Raw genomic sequence first — 18,262 nt, forward strand, 5'->3', positions numbered from 1 at the left:
GCACGCGGGGCGAATTACGGGGCGAAGACCGGGCAAAGAGCGGGCCGTTCGAGGCCGTTAGAGACTGTTTGAGACTGGACTGGGCCACAGCTCTTAGCATTATAATTTGACCCCTGCTACACTGCTCAAAATCTTTTAGAAGACCACGCACAATGTCTACACGAGAATACAAGAGTAGGGCAGCGAAGGGGAAGCTTAAAAACGGAACTTTGGATGATTTTATCTCCAAGACCAATATAGCCATAGATAAGGAAATCGACAAAATGCAGCGCAGGGTGTCCTGCGAATTAGAAGCAGCGAGAAGGATATCCCAAGAACTGGCCATGGCTAAAAAATCCTCCTTAGGGCACTTTGCTTTTGCCAAATCGCCAGACCGCACAACCGAACCTACAACCACTATGAGTGTCATACAGGTCGAAATTCATCAGCCACTAGCACCTATGGCAAATACACTTAAGGCGGAGTCCCCACAAACAATATGTCCTACTCAAACATCTTTAGTAAGCAGGGAGGCGGGGACTGACATAACCGGTGAGGGGGCCCCACTGAAGACAGTCCCTAATATCAAAATTATGGAAAATATCGGGGGTATTCCGCATCCTAGTCAAAAGGGCCCTAACTCCAACCCTAAAAGAAAGCGCAACCAAACCTCTGCCTATTCAAGGAAAAAGGCCAAGGTAGCCAAAGCCCAACTACCCACCAAGGCACTGCCTCATACGCCACCTAAATCCCCTTCAAATCTAGAATGTGAACCCAGCGCCGCTGCAAAATCAAAGGAAGAGAGTGACTTAAATAATTTGGTAATTGATAGTGAGGAAGGCGGGGTCCCACTCTGCTCAATAAAAGGGAAGGATGTGGAATTCCTGACAATTGTGTGGGGAACACTTAAAAAACTTTTAACGCCCGTCGAAGCCAGACTAATACAAATAGAAACCCAGCTGTTAGAGATAGAAAAAAGTATCTTAAATCTAGCCACTCTCAGTATAACCGACAAAAACAAACCACCCTGCCCACTGACCACTCCCAATAACACACTACGACCATCATCTGTTGTCACACTGCAATCTGCACCAGACCCTACAAAGGCCTTAAAAGCCAAACCCATTCCAAAACCTAGGCATAAGGGTGTTAATGATATTCCTGCCAATAACGTAGTGGCAGGCGTAAACCAGCAGGTTCTATAACTCCTAAGAAACATGTAGAAAAAAATGAGTTAAAACAAACTCCAGTAGGGCCAACAGAGCAGGAATTAAGTGATTGGATCAAAACCTTAAAACTGAAAGAAACAGAACCAAAATTGTTAGATGTAGCAAGACTAAAAGTTGATATGGAGGAACTAATAATTGAAACAATTGGTACAGATAGATTGAAAAATTATCAGGATGATGAGATCACATTCATGTGTAAGAGTGTTACGTGGAAAACCAAAAGCATGCATGATCGGTTTGAAAGTTTAGCAAGTGAAATGGATGTGGATTTTACGAAATACAAAGTATTGCAGAAACCTTATAGAGTGAATTTTACTGACAAGGATATAGAAAACATTAATAAAGCAGGAAGAATTACTTCAAATAAAATAATTGTGTTATTGAGAAAATGGGGAGACATTGATAAGTGGAAAATTATTCGGACATAGAAAAGAGAGGAAAGCAGTGACAAATCCACATTAGCGTTTCCAGCAAGAGAAAAGGAAGACGTGGTAAAAGAATTTCCTATAAGAAAAATACCTGGAGGAGGATATGTGCATGTACCTTGGAGTAGACAAGGTATTTTATCATTCACAAATTACTTTTCACGATTGAGAGAGAAGCCAGTAGAGTGGTATAGGCAAGTAGATCGATTTGTGAAAGTTTCAAAAGTTTTGTGGGAAGACTTAGATGCGTTATTCGACATAGTAGTACCAGCCGATCTATGGTCAGAGTTTAAGATTACGGTGGACTGGCCAAAAGAAGAATATCCACGAGATAAAGTGACAGGTGCTCCTGGACCTGAAGTAATACGAAAATATGAGCAAGTGATAGTATTCCTGAAAAATAAAATTCCACCAAAAGAAACAGATTGGGTAAAAATAGACAGGACAATGCAAAAAGCCAAAGAGTCAGTTCACCCATTTTATGAAAGACTGTTATTAGTGTTTAAATAGTACATTGGAAATGAGGAATTGAATGAAAAGGATATGAGCCACTTTGTATATCGCTTTGTATTTGGATTGAGACCAGAAATAGGGGATATAATTAAGCATAATTTAATGGGATGGCAGTCATGTTCCGTAGACGAAGTCCTGAGACATGCAAAATACTGTAGTGATGAAATTGAAGTAAAACAAAGGAAACTCAAGGAGAAAGAAATGTGGGCACAAGTAAAGGTTGCAGAGCATCAAGTAGCTCAATCAGAAAATAAAACTACAGAAGGGAACCAAAATAGAGTAAAATGAATTTTAGTAAGCCAAAATTAACTGGAAATATAGAAGAATTAAAGAAGAAATATCCATGTCATAATTGCGGTAGGATGGGACATTGGTGGAAAGAGTGTAAGTATCCACCGAAAGTTAATCCAGAAAATACATCATTGAATCCGCAGGTGCAGAATGAGATAATTCAACAACCATCGCCACAGCAACAGGTAGTTAATCCACAGTGTCAGGTGCCACAACCTCCACTTCCTCACAATGTAAACCGACAGAGATACAGTACAGAGACAGGATTCTGCGCAGGAGATCAGGTAACAAAAAATAACAGAGTGCATGTGAGTCCGCAGTATTGGCTGAAAGAAGACGGAAGTGGGTCGGATGACAGTTTCTGAGGGTGCCTGAGAGAGGGAGAAGAGTGCTGCTTGGCGCTACTCTAGAGGTAGATCAGTCTGGTCCATATGTGAATGGGAAGGTGAATGATGTAGATGTGACTTTCCTTGTGGACACATATGCTACCCGTTTTACTGTTAGATCAGTGGAAATTCAAAATCTTCCTCTCTTGGGTGAACACATTCAAGTTGTAGGTGTAGCTAATCAGCAGATTAAAACGTCATTAACAAAACCAATTGAAATAGAGATTGGAAATTTCAAAGATATGCATTGATTTGTAGTGTGTGACAGTAGTCCTGTAAATCTTCTTGGAAGGGACCTACTGTGAAAAACGAACTGTGCCATTTATTGCTCACCAGATGGCATTGAGCTTCAAACTCCAGATGAGGATAGTTTATATAAAATGACAATGACACTAATTGAAGCAGAAATGAATAGTATGTTTCCTGTGTTGGATCGAGAGAAAATACATGATGAATTGAAAGAAGTAGTTAAAGAGCAAGTGTGAGATTTCACAGGAGAAGATATTGGTTTGATGAAAAATGTAGATCCTGTGAAAGTTTCTGTGAAAGAGGAAATAAATTACCCAAATATTCCTCAGTACAAAATGACAGCTGAAACAATTGAAGGAATAACACCAGTAATAGATAAAATTATTGAGCAAGGGATTATGAGAGAAATAGAAAGCAGTCCTTGTAATTCACCAATAATGGGATTGAAAAAGCATAACGGGAAAGTTCAGAATAGTTCAGGACGTGAGAAAGGTAAATAGGATAGTTGTTCCATGTTGTCCAATTGTGCCAAACCCAGCAGTAATTCTATATCAAATTCCACATGATGCAGAATGGTACACAGTCATTGATCTATCTAATGCGTTCTTCACGATTCCATTACACCCTGAAAGCAAACCAATATTTGCGTTCCAATTCAGAGACCGTATTTTGGTATGGTGCCAAATTCCTCAGGGGTATACTGAAAGTCCCTTAATCTTTAATCAATTGTTAAAGAAATCATTAGAAAATTTAAGTCTACCTGGAGAATCAGTTCTAGTGCAGTACATTGATGATTTGTTACTGGCGTCAAAAACAAAAGATGCATGTGTTTCAGACACTGTTACATTGTTATATCATTTGGCAGATAAAGAACATAAAGTGTCACCATCAAAGTTACAATTTTGTCAGAAAAAAGTACAATATTTGGGCCACAAGATTGCTAAGGGGATCAGACAAGTCACCTCAGAAAGAATAAAAATGATACAAGGAATGAAACCTCCAAAAACACAGAGCCAAGCGAGAATGTTTCTTGGAATGGTTGGATACTGTTGACAATGGATTAGTGGATTTTCACTAATAGCTAAACCCTTACAGAGATTGACAAAAGCAGATGTGAAACACCCAATAACTCTGAATAAGGCAGAACTGGAAGCTTTTGAGCAGCTAAAAACAAGTCTATGTGAAGCACCAGCATTGGGAATGCCAGATTATGAAAAAGAGTTTGAACTATACTGCAGTGATAGGGAAGGATGTGCATTGTCAGTTTTAATACAGAGGCATGTAAAACTGAGAAAGCTAATTGCATACTTTTCTGCTGTTTTAGATCCCATTGCAAGGGCGTTTGCTGGGATGCTTAAAAGCAGTAGCTGCTACAAGTATGAGTGTTGAACAAAGTGAAGGTATAGTGGTGGGATTTCCCTTTGAGAGTGTATGTACCTCATTCGGTGGAGATTCTCCTCACTAGAACCAAGACACAATACCTTACTAATAATAGAATGACAAAATATGAGAAAACGATTGTAGGTGCAGACAACGTTACAATTTCAAGATGTGTAAATGTGAATCCATCTACATTATTACCTGATGTTATGAATGTGGAAGTAAGAGATGAAGTGGATCACAAATGTCTGGATGTTCTAGAATACTACACTAAACCAAGGCCTGATATCAAAGATGTATCATTACCTGAATCTGATTATGTGATGTTTGTTGATGGATCATGTCTGAGGACAAATGAGGGTGTACTGAGCGCTGCTTATGCTGTTTGTACAGTAGCAGATGTCTTGGAAGCATCTTGTCTGAAATTAATCCTTTCAGCTCAAATTGCAGAATTGATTCGAGCATGTAAGTTGGAAAAATAAATAAGGATCACCATAGTGACTGACAGTCAGTATGGATTTGGGGTTGTCCATGATTATGGTCAACTGTGGTCCCAAAGAGGTTATATGACTTCGACAGGATCCCCCATTAGAAATGCTGAATTTGTGAAAATGTTAATTGATGCCATTCAATTGCCAGATAAGACAGCTCATTAGAAAGGAGATGATTATATCACTCGTGGTAATAAATATGTGGATTCAATTGCAAAATAGTGTGCCAAAAATATTGCATCTATCAATCGGGATAGGCAAACTGAACATTTTTCAAGTCCTTTGATGCTAACCACAGTAGTGGAGACATTGCAGGAGGTAAAACTAATGCAGGAAGAGGCTAGAGAAGAAGAAAAAGATAACTGGTTAAAGGCAGGATGTAGACAAAGAGAAGAGGATGAAATCTGGGTTTACAAAGATGGAAGACCAGTAATGCCTGATAACATGATCACAAATATGGCCCTGATGTATCATGGTCAAGCCCATATCAGAAGAGATGCTATGATTAGAATGTTTAGACAGACATGGTACAATCCTAAGTTTAGGATGATTGCCGAGAGCCTTTGTCAGAGATGCCTTGTGTGTCAACAACTGAACCCAAGAAAAAAAACAGTTGTGAGTTTGGGAACCATAGAACGAGAGGGAGGTCCATTCACAAGAATGCAGTTAGATTTCATTGAGCTCCCACCATGTAACAGACTTAGGTATGTACTTGTGATCATTTGTTTATTCTCAAGATGGGTTAAAGCATTCCCCACTAGGAGGAATGATTGAGTGACTGCTGCCAAACTCCTGTTGACTGAGATAATACCACGCTACGGTTTCCCAGTAACTATTGAAACAGATTGTGGAACTCATTTTCACACTGAATTAATGCAAATGATTTGTGAAGCACTGGAAATTTGTCAAACGTTGCACTGTGCTTACCGACCAGAAGCTTCAGGGTTGGTCGAACAAGTAAATGGAACAATAAAAAACAGAATTGCAAAAATGCGTTTGGCCACAGGACTAAAATGGCCCGATGCACTGCCACTTGTTCTAATGACCCTAAGGAGTACTCCTGACTAAAGAACAGGATTAAGTCTCCATGAGATTTTGAAGGGAAGAGTAATGAGACAAGCATTTGTACCAGTTGATAAACAGTTGCGCATAAATGATGATATCATACTGTATTACTGCAAAAATCTGTCTGACGTAGTAACTTCTGCGGGAACTGAGTCACAAACGAAAGAGAAACACCCAGCTCATTATCCAATCCCTGGAGATTGGGTTCGGATAAAAGTTCACAGGAGAAGAAATTGTCTAGTGCCTCGCTGGCAAAAACCTTGACAAGTTATTCTGGTTAGTACTACTGCAGTTAAGTGTGCTGGAATAAAAAGGTGGGCGCATGCCAGTCCCACTATTCTTGTGCCAGAGCCTGAAAATCTGTAGGAGGAGAGTGAAAGCACCACTGATTCAGACACTGAGGGTGAACCAGAAAAAGATCCAGATACTGAAGCTCGACCTGTTCATCGACATCTGGAGATATCAGATACTAGCTCTGCATCAGAAGGAGAAAATGAAATTGTTGAAATGCCAAATATTGAAGATTGACCTGTAAGTCGGGATTTTAGAGAAACTGATACCAGTAAGGACACTAAGTTAAGTGAAAATAAAACTGGTAATTCTGAAAATTCTGAAGGACAGTCTGACAGTCGGAAAGCCCTGAAAGCTGGAACCGGAATCTCGAAACTGGTGAAAAGGAAATAACTCACGATGAGGATGAGCTCCGAAGTACCAGCTATGGAGAAGTTCCTAACAGAGTGAAAGAACTGACCAGAGAGAATTTAAGCTTCAAAAAAGATTCAGATTGTGTAAAATTCATTATAAATGAAACTATAGAAAGATATCAAACAGAGACAGATGACAGTGATGATGAAACTCAATTGAGGAGAAGTTCAAGAAAACGAACTTAGAGAGTGGAGCGAAACACTACTAACCTGAAATAAAAAGAGTCAGAAACAGAGATAATGGGCCTAAAGAAATTGATGGATTGAAAACCAAACTGGTTAACAAAGCAAAAGTATAAGATGATCAAGTAAATGAAATAACCAGTCAAAAGGAGTTGTTGGGAAAGAAAATAGAGGTTGTGCAAAGGCAAAAAAAAGAGTGAGGAGACCAAATCAAAAATACAAATCACCTGAGTGGACCTACATTGTGCTGCCTCCAATAAAAGAAGTAAACAGCAGCCAGGAGAACTTGCATAGCCAAGGTTTTGAAAAAGAAAGTGAGGAAACTAACACAAAGAAGAGAAAAGGATTTTCAAGTGTAACAGTGAAACGATATATATATATATATATGTATATATTTATATATATATCAAGGCGACTGGTTCGCTGAAACGCGTTGGGCTGTTTCATGTATCTGTGTGTGGAACCGATGTGAAATAAATATCATCTTTGCAAGTACACCCGACTGTTCGAGTGATTGACGTGCCACCTGAATGGAGTGCATCGGCACAGTATTTACTGTGCTTTGTGAACCACTATATATATATATATATATATATATATATATATATATATATATATATATATATATATATATATATATATATATATATCCATCCAAACAGAAGCCATAATTGAACTTGAAGGGAACATCATTGGAAGTGGAAACAAGGGTAAAAAGAGACAATTGAGGGTAAAAGATTGTGACAACTGCAGGGTAAAAAAAAATGGCTACTAATGAAGTGATTAAATCTAAATGTTCAATTTTCAGAAAATGGTGTAGAATGTGGTTAATTTGTACTGGAATATTAATGTTAATATGGTTAATTCTCACTAATATCATTCCTTTTAGACCTGATATTGAAAAACTTAAAGCAAATGAGAGTTTGAAAGATAGAAATGATGATTTGAAAAATTTAAGATTACATGTATATAGACCTGAAATCCATCAAGATAATTCGCTCAGCGATTTTGCTAGAAATACTTTTTCAAGACTATTGTCTGAATATGTGAGGACAATGGATGCTAGCGATTGCTATGTCTGTGTACAGCTGCCAGCATCTGTCTCCGAAGGTGTGACGTACCACCATTTACCGTTAACATATGGAGTAACCTGTAGTGTAATAACAAGTTTATTATATAGAACTGGAAAATTAGAATATTATTATTCTGACTCAGATGATGTGTTTACAAAATTGAAAATTGTTGCAGAACTAAATCAAATTAAGCCTGCTACAGTTTCTGGAGAATATTTCTTATAAACACAAGAATTGACACATGATTATGCCTTTAAACATAATTTGACTTGCGAAATGAGAAATGAAGAGAATGTTTTTCCTGAATATGGTTGAGGAAAGGAGACAACAGTATAAGCGACGAGAAAAAGTGAAACTGACTAAATCTACAAAATGGGCATTTTAAGATGATAATATTGAAGGACATTATGTAAATGTGGCTATAAATATAGATACACCATTGTTAGGGAAATTATGTATTCAGAGAGATAACACTGTGTATGATAATTATTTTGTTGGTGCAAGTCAATGTGAAGATACTTATATTATGAAAAGGGGATGGGGATTTAAAGGAGGAAATGACCCAGTCTTTCCGGGAATTTACTTTTTGTGTGGGAACAAAGCATATTATAGGTTACCAGATCACTGGTACAGGTCGGTTTCCTTGGCTTGGTCTTTCCTAACATTTTTCATGTTGATAGAGAAACGAATGGGATTCATGAACTAGGTAAACCACTAAGTCGTAGAAAAAGAGAAAGTGTAATTGAAATAATAGGTGATTTTTTGGAGCACTAATCACTCAATGCAAACCGAATTCGATAATTGTCAACAATAGTAGACAGATTGTCAACAGACACAGCTGGAGGATTTTTAATGTTTAACACTGAAATGTTTGCTATCAGAAGTATGGTAATGCAAAATCGACTAGCTTCAGATATAATTTTGGCAAAAGAAGGAGGAGTTTGTGGAATTTTAAAGGTGTAACACAGTTGTATCTACAGTCCTGATAAAAGCCAGAGCATTGAGAGATATATTACAAATATTGCACAATTGCATAAAGAAATAGAACCATTGGAACTTGAAGTTTAACAGCAGTTAAAATTGGTTTTATGGAATAAGTAGATCTATTATAGGGAAAATACTAATACCAGTAACTGTAATAATAATAGTGATCTTAGTTCTGAGATTAAGTTGTCAATGTAGGCAGAGAAGAAATGTCAAAAGGTCTTTGAAGAAAAAGATTGAAGAAAAACAAGACAGGCAAAGGGAAAAAGGTGATATTGAAATGGAACAATTTAAAGAAAAGTTTTATCAAGATAGAAAGAAATTAGAAGAAACAGAAATATAACACTTACTAAGTAAAAGAATTTGAAACATGTTGAGAATTTATTTTCTAAATTTAAATTTTGGGAGATATTTGGTGATAAAATCACCAAAGGGCGAAGTTGATGGAGCAAGGTGGAAACAACATTTTTGTATACCCCTTGTGAAAGTAACTTTCCATAACAATAATATGTACTAAACGTGTGGTTTTGAAATTAACCAACATAGAATAAAATGCACACACACAAATACACGTGGAAATTAATTTGCATAAAATAGCCAAGCATAATTTACTAATTCGTCATATATCGTGTCATAAAAGGTACGCATTTGTTAAAATATAATTGAAAATTGCATGAATGTGCTTTTTGTCTGTTTATTTGTGGCATTAATCATGAAGATTGGTAAGTAAAATCACGCATACGTGTTGCTGAAAGCTAGGTAAACTGGGAGATTATTAGAAGGGGGAGGTAAACAGAAAGGCTTTATTTCGTAAATGTACGTTTATTTGTATTTGTTTCTGTAATAGTTCCTAATTTGAGGCCTGTGTGACCAAAACAAAATGGAAGCTGACTGTTATTCCGAGGTGGCGGTCTAAGAACGCATGCACCAATTGGAAGCGCGAGCTGCCTGTGCCTGAGCAGTATGGGTAAAGGACACCGTGCCCCGCTACATGGAATACATGCCATCTTTGTTGAAGTCAGCAAGTTAACTCATGGGAATGGGACACCGAATAACAATTTAAAGGACACTTCGAAGGAAGTTAATTTTGAACAATAGCACCACTATTTTATTTAGTCATAATGATGGCTCTGCATAAATTGAACAGTAAAGCAATGAGGTGATGCTCATCCAACTCTAAATTGACCAATCACGGACATTCTAGGACATAAGAGTTACGAATTTAGATAGATAAGTTAGTGAAAAAGGGTATAAAAAAGGACATTTGGGACTTTGAAAGGAGCTTGCTTTCTGACTTAATCTTTGCACCCCGAGATGCTGTAGGTCTGCGCAATTTTTTCTTATGGCGCAGGGACTTTGACATTTTCTGAACTTTAACTTTTGAATGGGTGCGTAGTCCTATGAGAAGGAAACATCGAGAGAGATAGACAGGTGTTTCTTTGGGAACTATTTTGTTTTGTGCTGATGTTTGCGTCTCTACATCTGGGTAATATACTTTTGACTTATTTTCCTAAACTGTCATGCTAATAAATAAATGTTTTGAATTTAACATTTCTTTCAGGATTATTACTGCATAACTGAATTATTTTCTTCAAGTAAAATGTAGAGATCATGCTAGGAGAACGCATCTCTAAATGAAAATTAAATAAATGGAGAATTATGCAGGTCTTGTTGTCCTTTAGTTAACTTTTACTAGCTGATCCATCGAAAATGAATAGCGGGGTGTTTTAAATCTTTCTTTCAGAAAAACCATGGTATTAGAAGTAAAAACTGCAGGTGTAAATAATGTATACATTTAAAGTTTAGGCACTCCGCTATAGCACCGCGGCTCTCCTTTTGGCCTTCACTGAATCCTCGGAGCAGAATAAATGTGTGAATGAATGAATAGTAGAAGTTATGGGCCCATTTGTGAGAAATTAGTAAATAGCTCCGTACGGTTAAGGTGATGGTTTATGAAGAATTTTTGGAGCCGCGCTGCACCAGTGCCTAAATGCACAAAAATATATTGACAAGTAGATAAGGTTGTGCGATCAGTAAATATTAATACGTTTTCATTAGGTAATAGAGAAAGATTTTTTTAACTATTGCCGTAGGATGTGAAAACACACGTGCAGAAATACCAGAAAATGACTAAAATGCACCCCTAGATTGGGGGAAAAGAATGACACATGTGTTAATGCACTAATGGTTTCATTTGCATGTTACATTTTTTTTAGATTCGTATGTATGTTTTTACCCTAGGCGTCACGGATGGTAATTATGTATATTGAAAGAGCGCACTGCTCTTGTCGAGTGCACCACACTTACACGACTTGCGGTCTGATTGATCTTTAACTACACTAGCCTGGCAAATTCAATTCAGACGAACACCTGGTGTTTCATAAACGTGCTATCAATCACTGAAGCCTAACCAGTGACATTATCAAATAGGTTATCAGTATAGGCCTCTTCTCTCATGAGGACTCTCAGCACCACAGGCTGCCAGGGAGAGCATTTCCACACAGTTCTGTAATCTTTGATTCACAAATCACACAATGTACGTCGATGCCTAGTGTGCTGTACACATTATTGATTGAGATTGAGGGGTGGTGCTGCAGTGTTTAATTTGCAAAAGGATGAGTGCGAGGGCCTAAGGTTTTGCTCAGGAGCTCATTGTCGGGACCATTGAATGTTGGGGATGCTGAATACCAAGGCAGAGGGGACTTGATTCCACCTCATGCCTCTTTAATGCACCACCTGATACTCCCTGCCCCTTTGCCTCACTTGTTAAGGTTCCTTTTAATTTATGCTTTTTCCCTTTCTTACCTTTTTGCTGTCTTTCTCTTCCTCCTCATTTGCCCCTTGTATGCATTTTCTTCTCTCTTGCTCTGGGACAAGGTCTGACAAGGAAAAATAAGTGACAGGCCATTGGGCCCCATCAGCAACCACCGGTTCAAATTAAGCACTGGCCGGTGGGTTTAGGAGAGTTTATATATCTACCCTGTGTGGTGCTTTAGATGTGAAGAGTCCCTTAGTATGATGCAGGATAGCTTTGTCGACAAGCAGGGTGAGTTTCCTCAGCGTATTTTAAATTTTCCAGTGTGTCGTTTTGCGTCAAGTGAACATTACCGTCTGGCTTCTCTTAGGTGGTAGTTGTCTTGTCCATGACCGACTGAGTTCTGATACTTTGTATTCTAAAGTAGCATTATGTTGGCAACTATGTAAATGTAATTCTGCATTGTGTGTCTGAGGGTGCACTAAAGTGTTCTGTTTGGTCTAGGAGTTTTATTTAGATGGGAAGCTTAACACTTCATTGGGTGGCGAGTGTCCTTGCAGCTGAGACGGACCCAAGAATGTCGACCGGCGAGCCAAATCTGTGCCAGGCCACGTTGCTCTTTCCTTCAACGTTTCATCCAATGAGGACAAACTTGTCCGGCAGTCTTAAGAGAACTGTGACTCATATTGTTTTTATTTTTAAATGTAATTCAATGTGGCTGCATATTTGATGATTGGTGAGGGTAACTAAATAATTTACTACACCCTTAAGTATTCAACAATAGCAGGACCAAGGAGAAAGTACAAGATGGAATCCCCAATAGACAACTTTGTTGGCTGGTGGAATGAAGAAGACTGTGGTTGGGATGGCTAGGCTCGGCATATGCAACGCCATGCTGCATATCTGACTTCCATGAACTGTGGCTGTGACAAAGGAAACTGATGCCACAGTGAACTGAAGGAAGGTGGCAAGGGTATAAGGATTCTCTTTAGTGCCAAGGCTGCTAGAGGAGGCTCATCACACAAGAACAGTGGGCGCCCAAAAGTCTGTGGCAAAAGGTAGAGCACAACAAACGAGGGATAGGTGTGCTTAAGATGAAGAGAAGAGCTTTCAAGTTCCAACTGTATGTTTAAGGCATCTGAGCATGATTGCCCACCCAGTCCTGTGCTGCTTCATTGCTGTCGATGTCTGGGCTGGTCTGCCAATGGCGCAGGTAGCAGCGAGCTCATCACCTAGAGCCGCTGTGCTGGATGGCTGAGATTGGAGGGAAACACAATGCCCACTAAGAAGGGTGATCTAAAACAGTGGCAGGCAAAATGATGGTGTCTAATCCAGCAATGACAAAGACTCTATAAGACCGCCACTTTTCCAGGACGAAGAAACGTGCTCTTAACTCCCCAGGATCACTGGCTGTTTCATGACTTATGGTTGGTGGAGCGTCGTGGGGATCTAACAAAACAGTGCCCAGCCACCATCTTGCTTGATCAAAGCTGCAATGACATACTTGGTCCTGAGGAAAGTACTTTAAAAGATTCTAAAGTGGCGAAAAGCTTGTAGACCTACCTAATTTTGCATAGAAAATACATTTTTATCGATGGTTTGAAAAAAGAAAGCTTTTGTCGGTTACTCATTATGCAAATGTTATAATCATTGTTAACATCTAAATAGAGAAAGAGAAAGAGGATCGTCCTGTGAGCAGGAAGACAAAAGGAAAGGAAGACAAGAGAGGGGTTAGGATATCCCGGGATTTTAAAGACCTGACTGCCTCCACAGACAGTCTGGATCGCCTGACGCCGGAGCACAAAATGCAGCATCCGGATCCAGCAGTGCAGGCCTAGTACCAGGAAAAACTCTACACTCAGGTGTACCAACTCCTGGTGTCCTTAGTGGAGAACCTGGTGTATTTATCAGAAGGGCTGAAGAATGAAACTGTCCAGACAGAAGAGGAGGAAGTCGAACTGTACATGTAAAATAGATTTATTTCATGAACACTCATTATTTCCATCTTTATAAAATATATTTCGAAGCGGACGCGGCAGCCTGGAATCATCTCAGACGCTGCTAGCTGCTCTGTTTGCAACAGGTCTTTTTTAGACATGGCTGTTTAATCAATAATTCTCTTTCTTTCTGCCACGTCCGCAGCGCCGAGACGCCCCTGGGCATTTGCACGCTTTATAAGTTTTAAAAATAAATATACCACAACATTATTTATTTTACACTAATCTTATTTAAGGCTGTTTTCCTCTTTTCAGAAATTAATCTATTTAACAATTCAGGACATAAGTCATACCCAATGTGGTAAAAACCAGATCTGCTTAATAAGTATACTTCACAGAAGGGTTCCAAACCTCCGTACTCTGATTTTATTGGGGTTTCCCGGGTATTCTGGGCAGCATTATAAAGTAAAATAATGAGAACATTTATACATCAATATGAGACGAAGTAAACTTCCAGTATAAAATAACACTGAAATAGAATGCGGAAACAAGACTAAGTCCACAAATAACAAAAGTTGTGTAAACAGTTTACCATAAATATAATTTAAATACTTAAGCAAAATCAGAAGCATTACACTTTACATTTGTTATTCATACGTCCATTTTTTCTTCACAGACATCTCTAAATTTCAAATTAGAGCGGGAAGAAATGTACACAGCGCCTATAGTCCCATAATACTGTGTAATTTATGGCAACACACAACCTCTCAACATTTAATAGTAATTGCATGTTTTGTGACCTCGTCAAATCTCAATGTAGGTACAATAAACATTCTAAAGAGTGTTTAAATGTCAAAATATTCACTAAATTCAGAGAAATGTCTACAGGTGTGATTAAAGCATTTCCTGGCCGAAAGGAATACCCAGTTTTAACAGTAGCATTCAATCAGTTGTGGGCATTACAGCTCACCTCTGACTTTACAAAGTGGTGAAACAGAACGTCAATAAAAGAGAGATACAAGCACTTGTCGATATGAAAGACACCTTTGAAAACCTCTTTTAGATATACTCGGTAGACATTCATGTATAAAACATTGCAGCAAAATTTTATATGATATTCAAGAAATGAAATACCATAGGTTTGTGGTCTGAATTCTAACATAACACCTGCATCATAGACACAGGCTTTATGGAATGGGAATAAGGGCAATCTGACTGTCTTCCAAATTGCAATGCAACTAGAAGCAACATCATTCCTCCTGAAATACTTTCAATTGGGAACCTCAACGAAATGTTAATTAGTGTTGTTGTCTAGTATTGATAATATGCATGAAGTGTGAAACAAATTAATTTCTATAGCTGTTGGTTTCCCAAAAAACAACATTTGTTCAGTCTATATTGTTTTAGAACAAACAGGGACTCCAGTATTTCTTACAGTGAAAAATACCTTCATTCTTACCTGCAAGCATGGCTCTGCCATCTAGGTTACTTTTCAATTTCAATTTGTTGCTGGAACTGAATTCAGAATCATCAAGCAAAGACGTGTTTCCTCCTCTACCATGGTCAGATGCAACCCCTCTTCCACTGTTGATTCCCAGAGCTCCTTCATATGCCCCTGAGGTGTTATTGTCTTCAGATAATCTTTTGGAAAGCCCATCAGCAGACCTGTAATTGCCAGCCCCGTCATGAAGCTCTTCCCCATCTCCTGAAGAGGGCTGGACCAGACTGAGCACTCGAGAGCTTTCATCTTCAATACCAGATTCACTTCCAAATTGAGATCCATGATCAACAGAGTTGCCACTTTGAAATACGTTAGATGACAAAGCTCCTTTACCATTCAAAGAGTTCGTTCCCAGAGAGTCACCAGCTGACATATCAGAGCCAGTTTCAGAATTCAAGCCCGATAAGCCTTGATTTGCCATTTTTGAACCTTCCTGCATATCAAGCCCACCCTCTTTTCCATCACTCCTGTATTGAACATTAGGATCCAGCTCATCTCCAAGTAAAGCATTCTTTGAATCTGCGTCTTCTTGTTCCAATCGTGAGACTTTTCCAGTGGTAGATTTGTCCAAAAACTCAAACCCAATTCCCTGAGAACCATCATTATTACTGTTTACTCCATGTGTCTTGTGCCAATTACATTCATAACCACTATTGCCTTCTTTTCCTTGCCCTTTGTCCATGAAAGCATCTCTTCCAGTGCTGCCACTTTCATCTAGACCATTTACAATGCTGAATATATTTTGCTTGCATTTGTCCTGGTCAGTGTCCTGGTTCCCTAACATTCCTTCATGTCCAAGTTTTTTCCCATTTCCTTGGTTCCCCGCTCCAGAGATTTCTGACTGTGAAGCACTCTGATCATTCCCACTAGAGCTGCCATCAGCCTTTTTCCTCCTTCCTTTTGAATCAAAGTCATTATCCTTGGAGGCTAGGACAGGAACATTTTATTTCATTTTGTTGATGGTGCAGGTCGAGGTGTAATTTTTCAGTGAGTAGAATGGATAATTGATTTGTTAGTTGATTGATTGAATTGAATCATATACACGTTGGTTCATTGGGTTGAGGTATCAGTCATTTGGGTGGTTATTCAGTTGAGTTTTGAAGAATGGGTACGTTGTAGGTGTAAGTATGGCAGAAAAAAGGGTGATTGGCAAGTAGTTTTATTGATTGGGAATTTGACAAATCAGATTAGAGGGAAAATGTACAAAAAGGAAAAGAAAAACAACAGAGATTAATATCAAACATAAAACAACAAAGATTAAAAATGACATACTCTTTGCTCACCGGTCTACTAGTGATCCAAATGTTTCAAATATCTGCAAGCTACGTGCATGTTCTTGTAATATGTCTGTCATGTTATAACCTGTTGGCGGCTTTGAAGAAAATAGAAAGTGGCAACTGGGCCCAACTGATCACTATTCCTGTTTGATTTATTAAAAAGTACCATTTACTAGGTACCAATAAAAAGAAGATGCAAGATACCATATTTCCATCAGCTAGGTTATTTACAAATATATTGCAATGCTGTTTGGGTGAATCACAGTGATGAGAAAAGAAAAAATATCACTAACATTTCTTGATCTTGGAAAACATTTCAGATACATATGTTGTATATTTGAGGAAGTGTTAAACCACTTGTCTACCAAATATAGGAACCCACTTACATTTATGGCACAGCCTAAAGACCACTGTACACAAACAAAATATTATGTAGTCCAATTAAAGTGAATAAGAGCTTGAGCAAGCAATGAAGAAAGGTATGCAGTTGGATCAAAGCAGTATTCATCTGTCTGAAATAATACCCACATCATTGTATATTTTTGTTGAGGGAATACGTCCTAGCAATACACATTTATAAATATTAACCTGGCTTTTGAAATACATTGAGAATGAAAGAGAAGGGAACTGGCAGTAGGTTGCAATTATAAAAAATGAATAACGCAGAGTACTCAAGACAGTGCATTATAATATTTTAGCATAGATGTAGTTTTATCTAAGGATAATTCTACACCTCATAGTTCTATATTTGTCTTGCTCATTATTTTCCAGAGTGAAGATTCCATGTATGCAGATTTAAAAAAATAATAAAATCCAGGGACAAAATAAACAAATACATACAAAATATATTCAATGTAATTATTTCTAACTCTAAATATATTCAATGTAATTATTTCTAACTCTGTATGACAAACCTTTTATATATTTAATAGCAACACTATCCTATAATGACAATTCAAAAACTACTCTTACAAATATTTTTTCTATTTTCTCCAAAACATTAATACTTTTTTTATTAATCCAAGTCAAGAATGATGTCATTTTAAAGGGACTGTTTCATTGGCAAATCCGTGGTCAAGCAGTCTTCCTTCATAGATTGTCAATTAGTATTCCTGCTACAAATAAACAAATGAAAATAACTTTAAAACTTTTATACTAACTGTTTTCATCTACCCATCCACTTAAATACTCAAGCACATCAATTTGATTATTAGTTGGACTAACCCTAACAACATTATCTCAATTTTCTAAAATACATGTTCTAATATCACTGAAATTCGAGACAATTCTAGACTACAAGCTTAACTCATGCATACCTGCTTTACACATGCTACAAATTGTGTTCTTTATGTCTTTGCTAATGAGATGCACCAAGCACCGACCATCACAAACATCTCCACTGGTCTCCAATATGAGTCACACCAACATCCTTCCACCTCCTGAAGCCGTATTTCAAAATAATATGAGATTAGTAGAGTTTCTGCCACAAACGATAAGGTCCTAACAGAAAGATATTTTCAAGCTGCACAATAGAACATGCCAATGTGAAAAATATCAGTTTCATTTTCTTTTTTAATTTATTGGCAAAAATGTGTTGGGTTGTTACAAATTACTAAAGAGTGAGGACTGTAATCACTTCAAGATAGGGTTAGCCGTAGCTAGCGCAGGGGTCAAGAGTCATCAAAAATGTCAGATAGAATGTCACAAAACAATAGAAAAAAACTGATGACCTGGAAGGGCCAAACCTTCATTTTTCAAACCACTGCAAATTACTTTTTTCCCAAGTCATATATCTTGCCTTGCACTGTTGAATGTAGCCACCAAGCTTTTTTACCAATGT

The 18,262-nt window shown here is 38.0% G+C and overlaps 1 protein-coding gene across 1 annotated transcript in view; it reads right to left on the reverse strand.

Annotated features, from left to right (window-relative positions):
* The window catches only part of IGFN1 (immunoglobulin like and fibronectin type III domain containing 1), a 343,105-nt gene that overhangs the window by 150,721 nt on the left and 174,122 nt on the right, over window positions 1-18,262 (reverse strand). The window contains exon 11 of the mRNA XM_086923163.1: window positions 15,104-16,072. Coding sequence (XP_086779289.1) covers window positions 15,104-16,072 — 969 coding nt within the window. The remainder of the gene's footprint in view (window positions 1-15,103; window positions 16,073-18,262) is intronic.

The sequence above is a fragment of the Lissotriton vulgaris genome, chromosome 5, assembly GCF_964263255.1.
Source record: "Lissotriton vulgaris chromosome 5, aLisVul1.2, whole genome shotgun sequence".
NCBI lineage: Eukaryota > Metazoa > Chordata > Amphibia > Caudata > Salamandridae > Lissotriton > Lissotriton vulgaris.